Source organism: Photinus pyralis, unplaced genomic scaffold (assembly GCF_008802855.1).
Source record: "Photinus pyralis isolate 1611_PpyrPB1 unplaced genomic scaffold, Ppyr1.3 Ppyr1.4_LG1, whole genome shotgun sequence".
Classification (NCBI taxonomy): domain Eukaryota; kingdom Metazoa; phylum Arthropoda; class Insecta; order Coleoptera; family Lampyridae; genus Photinus; species Photinus pyralis.
In genome coordinates, this window is record NW_022170249.1 from 64291679 (window position 1) to 64299020 (window position 7342).

General features: G+C 34.3%; 1 protein-coding gene across 1 annotated transcript; it reads right to left on the minus strand.

Moving 5' to 3' along the window:
- Positions 1 to 5882: 5882 nt before the first annotated feature.
- Positions 5883 to 6544, minus strand: LOC116165996 (circadian clock-controlled protein-like). The gene is made up of 5 exons (XM_031480806.1): positions 6460 to 6544; positions 6328 to 6411; positions 6129 to 6276; positions 5940 to 6078; positions 5883 to 5891 (listed from the first exon to the last, which is right to left on the minus strand). The coding sequence occupies exons 1-5, from the start codon at positions 6530 to 6532 to the stop codon at positions 5883 to 5885; spliced, it is 453 nt and encodes a 150-aa protein (XP_031336666.1). The 5' UTR covers positions 6533 to 6544.
- Between the last annotated feature and the right edge of the window lie 798 nt (positions 6545 to 7342).

Consider the following 7342-nt stretch of genomic DNA (forward strand, 5'->3'; position numbering starts at 1 on the left):
AGATAATGTCTTTATTTATTCGGTACTAGCGCTGTGAAGTAAATAAAATTAAACAACCGTTTTACCTTACATGCAGCGCATGACACGCAAACCACAATATGGTAATGCATTTAATAACATTATTAATATATCAACAGGTTTTATGTGTTTTTAATAATTGATGATGTCATGCGAATAATGTGCATATAGGCTTCTGACGTATTTCACTCGTAAGTACTTTTTAATCGCTACAATTTTTCCAAAAAATAGTCGTTAACGCAGATAGTGGTTGTTATTATGATTACCTACAACCAGTAGCAGAAATCCGAAGATCGTTCACTTCAATATATGTAATAAAAATAAATGTAGGTACGAATTCATGAAATTTCCTGTTTGGAAGAAAATGCGTGCTTTGTTTCTCTCAAACTCAAAGATTTTTTCAACAAGGTAAAAATTATGAAGCCGAAGCGCATTGAATCCAAAACTGCCGGAATAGTAAAGTTTATTTCTTTTCTTATTTTTATACGTTCAAAGTGCGTAATTCATAAAGCTTCAATAATGCCATATCTTTTTTTCCCCATTGAAGTTGTCAAACCACTCAATACTTGCTGCGCACCTATCGGAAAGTTCTTTACAAGTTTTCATTGCTATTGTAAAATACATATCTGAATATAAAGGTCACCAAACCCATATTAACAACTGTCCAACTAGCTAAAAAATACTCTACCTCAATTTTTATATGAAAACCCTACTAAAAAGGACGGCTTGCTCACATTTTTCGTCTAATTTGACTATGCGTCTTTAATAAATTAACATATGTTTATGTTCAAATTAATTAGCTTTTACGGAGCAACAATGAACACCTTATCACACGACCGAATTTCACTGAGATCAACACACTTACCGCAATTATTTCCAGATGCCCCTAATCTTTTTTAAAGGTGATCTAACTGAACAATAAATCAATCAAAATACAATGTGATTATTGAAACAAAATTAGGCGTTTAATATCTCTAATACAAACCATCATTGATTTCAAATTCAAATAAAATGATCGAATTTGTGTTCAACCCAAATTAACAACCACATTTAACTTTAAAATGACTTTAAATTGACCTCATGCACGATGACTCATCATTACTATACCCATAAAAAGTCCGCATGCCGTAATTTACATAACGTACATATAATATATTGAACAAATTTATGTAATATTCAGTAATCAAATGACAAAAGCATATATTTCATCATCTACTGGTGGTTTCGTTAGTTAGTTAGTAAATGGAGGAATGCTATTTTAGATAATAATGGCGGGTATGTTATTGGCATTTCTGATCAAGAGAATTCTTGCATTTTAGAAACTTGAAGTCAAGCCCATTTAAGTAGAAATTGGCATCTTATTGTCAGAGCAACATTATGCTTTTGTGATTAATTTTTAAGAGCTTTCCAAGTGGTGGATTATTGCTTAAAATTTCGACGTGATTGAGAGCTGGAGGTCATACGATGAAGACGCCGAGATACTGAAATATGTTGGTGCCTTATATTTCTCAGTCTCAGTATGACCAAACAAATTTAGCGCCACATAGCGTAGAACACGTTTTTTTCAAATAAACCATTTAGAATTCGTAACCATTTTATCAAGAAAATTGAGCAATAAACAAGGAATTGTAAAAGTTTAAAGAGAGCACTGCAGATAACGTTCACGTGCGTTGTTGCATGCTTTGAACACATACATTTTCTAGGGCCTGTTAAAAATATTTTGCCTGAAACGAACTCATGGAATATACTTAATTTCGAACACATTTATACTCTACTTATACAAACCTCTGCTTCCGCTTCCGCGGAAATTTGGCGAATTTTTTCACTTCGACTTCCGCCTAGCATTTCGCTATTTGATAACGGAAGTATACCGGAATTTTTACTTCTAAACAAAATTAACCTTAACTTATTCTCTTCCTGGTTATTTTTACGTTTATGGTTCCTAAATTTTGGCGGACGTGGGAATCTGTTCGAAATGAACATCTTGAGCCGCCAGCAGGAAAGACAGTCGTTGTGGGAGTGGATAAGTATCAATAAGTCCTTGCATTCTCCGGTATTGCACAAAACGGTCGGAATTTGAGTAGGCCTCAATTTGCCACAGCACTGTCGATAATTCTTCAAAAGTTAGCGTCCTGTTTAATTTCTATATTAGAGGCATGGAAATAATATTACGACAGGGGTAAACTGGAGGGAACGTAATGGAAAGAAGAAAGATATGGTATCTGGCATACGCGGACGATGCAGTGATAATGACAACAGAGGTAGAACATATAAAAGAAATGAAGGGAAGAATAGAGAGGTATTGGGAAAGGAAAGGACTGCAGGAAAGGCTAAGATGTTGAGATTTGGGAAGGGCAGTGGACTGAAAATGGAATAAAGTGGAGATTGGAAAGAATAGAAGAAGTAAGAAAAGTTAATATTTATGCTACCAAATGCAATGAAATAATGGGGCAAATACGCTTATAAGAGAACCAAGGGGAAAATGGGATATTTGGGTTATTAAAAAAATTTTAAGAATAAACATTCGGAAATTAATAGTTATTTGTACAACTAGTGATCCTTTTTGCATGAATTTGCATTGAACAAGTTAAAAAAAGACACTTTCAAAACATATTGAACACGAATTATTTATATAATGATTCTTAATAACCCATAATTAACATTCACTATTTACTGTTTAGGTGTAGGCGGTTATTACAAAAAGGGGTGCAAAAAGTACGCTAAAGTTTAATGACCGCCGGAGTATGGACGGTTTATATTTTTAACACCAAAAGATCACCCTTAAGCAATCCATGAATCACGATGTCTATAACGCCCTACAGACGTATCAAAAAAAGTTTTATACAAATGATTCGAGGATCTTTAATGTCTACTAGGCAGTAGTAATTTTAATTATACAGGGTTGGTCATAAAGGCATAGCATAATTTGTAAGAAGCATAATGTACCCAAGATGCAATTGTGTTTATTTTCAAAACTCGATAACCCGGAAACGATTGAATTTAGGTATGCTTATTACAAATTCTGCTTAAAATTGAGAGAAGAATTGAAATATTGAATAATATACAAGGTGTTCTATTTAAAAAAATGCAATTTTTATGTGCCGCGCCTTTATGAGCAACCCTGTGCAATTAAAATTATTACTGCCTACTAGACATTGAAGAACTCCAAAACTGTTGTATTAAACATATTTCGATATTTTGCATTTTTTTTCTTTAATCGACAGTTACTAGATTTATCATCGACCCTGTATTTTTAAAAACCTGCTTGCCAAAAGTTCCCATTATTCAGGGTTTCCTCGGAGGGAAGAGCTCATATTTTAAGGCTTGCTTACACGTAACTTTTACCTTGAGCCGGCCCTACGTGGCAATATGGTATAATTAATTACCATTGTAATACTATCATGTTAAAATTATAGTCATTTCCATTTAATTATTCAACGCATAAAAGTAGCATATCTCAGAGCAATCCGGCTAGACAAGTTTCGAATTAACATGCAAATTCGCCTCCCTCTTGCATTTTATTTGATCGCTTTGGTTTTATGCGACCCTTTACGTGAGTACCTCCCACAAACTGCACAAATCAGTCAAATTTCTCTTTCTTATATTAAGCCGGCATCTTCAAGAGATGCAGAATAAATTTATAGCGAATACTACCATCGGAGTCACTTTGACTTGTAACAGAAATAAAGACAATGACAAAGAGTATATAAAAGTAACGGACGTGAAAGTTTTAGTAAATTGGGGAACCATGGTACTACACTATGGTAATGTTTTCAAAGATGACGAGCAACGCAATCGAAATCTGGATAAAAAAGTGAATGATAACTCGAATGACATTTTGGAAACTGCAAAAGGTGACTTTCAAGTTTTACTGGAATCTTTATTTGAAGATTGGTCCAACAAAGTGTTCTCTAAGTATGCTGTGAATGAGATTTTTGACATCAGTTAACTTTAACTATGGTTACTGTAGGTACTGAAAATTGTAAAAAATAAGTTCGTTACAGTAGTTTCAAAGTTCGATACACCCTCGTGCATACGAGGAAATTAATAAAAAAGAGATCAATGCATTCATTTTTTACTATTAAACCAATTATAACCAAAATGAATAGATCTTGTACTTGAATTTGATCAAAATTCCTCATTATTCTCATCGAGGAGCGAGTTGTTTGATATTTTAATATTTTTTATGACTTATGATATCGTTTAACTTTTAAAAAATGCTTCCAAATGGAAGAATACAACCAAAACCACAGACTCCTGATTTCAAGTGTATTTATATCCAAATTAACATATACAGGGTTAGTAGCGTATTTTTTAAGAAACAGTTTTGAGATATGAAAACCTAAATTTTATAGAAGTATACGTCTCAACGACGAAACAAAAGCATTTTGGCGCAAAAATCTGAGGAAATCTTTCGTCTTTTCGCATCATTACTCGTCTTAAAGGTTTTATAAGATGGAGAGATCACAAATTTAGTAGTGAAATGGATACCGACGAAGAAAGCAAACTTAAAAGGGCAAGGTCTAGATGAGCTTTTTGGGGAAATAATTTGGTGAACATCTCCAAAAAAAGAGAAAAGAGCAGGTATTGAGGAAAGGAAAGAGAACAATGCCAATGAAGAAAAAGACAAAGGAAAATAAACGAAAACGGATTACACGAAACTCATAGTCGGTTGTAAGTAGTGGATCTGTGATAACCGAATAGACCAACTAGGAAAAAAAGTTAAAAAGTAAAAGAGGAAAATGAATCGGCTATAAAATAGGCAACGATTAGTGAAGAACAACAAGGGAATAATGTTCGACGAGGCAAAAAGATTATGTACATGAATGTTAGAGGCGCACTTTATTACGTGGGTATTATTTAATTTAGATGGAGTAAGTGTGGCCCTTCTTTAATTTTGATATTTGGAACGCAAAGAGTAGGGTTCGGTAAAACGAACGAAAGAACGCAATCTGTATCGAACCGATGAGCAAACTCTGTTATTAATTTGAACGTTTCAAGAAAGTTATCTATTTTTTATGTTGGGTGGTGCTGGACAGTAGTACAACTCCTCCTCCTTCTTGTCCCCTTTATCACCTTATTAGTAATTCCAATAGTGTTTGATACGTGTGGCTCCCAGTTTTTGAATTTATCATATTGAGACATTACGAGACAGAAAATTCTCATGTAGTTCCGTTGTCAATTGATAGATGATAGGAGTCCGGATTTTTTGTCTGTAGTAAAACAACGAAACGTGTACGACAAAAGTCAAGTGCATGGTAGGGGTGGCCAAAATGAGAATAATTACACTCTCAAACTGCCTGTGAAGCAAAATTCATCCTCATCTGTCATTTATTTTCAAATTTACTAATCGTTTCAATAGCTTCATTTAAAAATTAAAATTGAGCATATATGCGTTACCGCAACTTCGTTGTGTTACGCTAAAAAGTTGATAGTTTCCAAAAAATCATAAAATGGTGATATTTTGAATGTAGCGGAGCAAATCTCAGATTCAGATTTGGCACCCCAAAAATTACCCCATAACTTTTCAGCGAGGAAGTACAAGTATCTATCAAAATAATTTATTCAGTTAATATCAAATATTTCTTTTATCGAATATTTGGAAAAAACTTTGTTCGATATATCTTTAACGCTATTGGATATATTGTCTTGAAGCTCGTCAGTGACCGTCTCGATAAACGTTTTGGAGTTCTCGTTCAAAAAATTATCGACCTTTTTATTGTATTCGTCGTTGCCTTTTACAATCTCACCCAACTGAATTAAAACGGGCTGGCCCCAGACAATGGAAGTTTTAACATCGGTCACTCTCATATACTCTTCATTGTCCTTTGTATATTTTTCGCAGATCATGGTAACGGTCAGCCCTACGTTTCCTAAAAAGAGTCTGTAAGATAAAGTTGAACAACAAGAATGTGTTTTACTTTACATACGAGTCCTTTTCCTTCTCCTCGAGCGTCGATTTCTTCACCCAAGAGATTCCCTTTTAAAGTGTAATTGCCATATAGACGTAGCTCGGGATGAAACGTTTCCAAGGACATTTCACATTTATCCAAATTGACTCTAGTAAAGAGAATTTCAGGTTTTGAATGTACAATCGATACCATACCCACCTAAACTGCTTCACATTCAATTTGGGTAAATGTCCCACCTTGTTATCTTCATATCGTTGATAAATGTTCATAGGTCCGGGTTTGGGCAGTATCTCTGTTGTGCCTACGTGCAGGGGATCAATACTATCAATACCCAACTCCTTTAAACCTTCAATAATAGATGCCACAATATGCACTCAGCTCAAACCTGTCCGCTTACCGTTCCCTAAATTCGCTATCGCATATTCTGCACTGGATTTCAGACAGGATTCGTCTTCCAGCTTGCATTTTTTGAAAATGCTCGCTAAAATCATAAAAACTTTAATAATGACATTTACAGCAATGCACTCACGTAAAGATGCTGATGAAGTTATGCCAGTTACACCAAGTGCAACAAGTGCACATATTTGCAAATGGAATTGCATTTTAGATGTGCACATTTGTTTACAAAGTAGAAGTTTATATACGTACCTACATTGCACTTTAATTCGTGATTACATGTAAATCACCTTCAGGGAAGAGAATCATTTGCGTCGTTTATAAATGATAACGGAAATGGTACTCAAAAAACCGCGCTTCTGCTTCATAGGCATTAGGAGTGAAGATGCCTTACTTAATCCATATATCACAGAGCGAAAGCTACCCGGTTTTTACGCTTTTTTTCTGTGAAAATGGGAAGTTTTGAAAACTTGGATAAGTAATTAAACAATTATAAATGTATCTCTTTGGAAACGAGTTTTCTTCTATAATTATGCATGATATTCAGGTTCGTGGCCATCGAGTTAATAATTTAGAAGTCGTTAATTTTTTTCGTATTGCAGAGACGAATTTCTTTAATTTTTCTTGGATTAAATTTAAAAGATTTTCCAATTTTTTATGCAACAATTAAGTATTCTCCACTCTATTACAATGCACAACCTGTCTCCATTTGTGGTTTCTCCCTGATATGAAAACCATTTGAGTTTAAAAATGATACTAAACCTAAAACTCAACTCAAACTGGTTATTTACTACATGCTACATGTAACAAGCCTATTGAAAATGGGTCAAATCGAGACCTACACTGAGATTTTTCATTCGTCGATCAGACATCCAAGATAGGTAATTTATTCTGTTTTTTAAATGCGAAACAGGACTATGTGCCTACCGTCTAAGAGAAAAGGGAACCACAGAACATCTATGGCGGTTGGGTCGTTTTAAATACTACTAAACAAGGCAAAAAAAATAAGCCCCGAT

Excerpts from the sequence above, each read along its gene's own strand:
- LOC116165996 (XM_031480806.1), bottom strand. The coding sequence starts at position 6,532 with ATGCAATTCCATTTGCAAATATGTGCACTTGTTGCACTTGGTGTAACT. Across the intron at positions 6,277-6,327 it reads GATAGCGAATTTAGGGAACG|GTTTAAAGGAGTTGGGTATT; the intron begins GTAAGCGGACAG and ends CTATTATTGAAG. Across the intron at positions 6,079-6,128 it reads TTGAATGTGAAGCAGTTTAG|AGTCAATTTGGATAAATGTG; the intron begins GTGGGTATGGTA and ends TCTCTTTACTAG.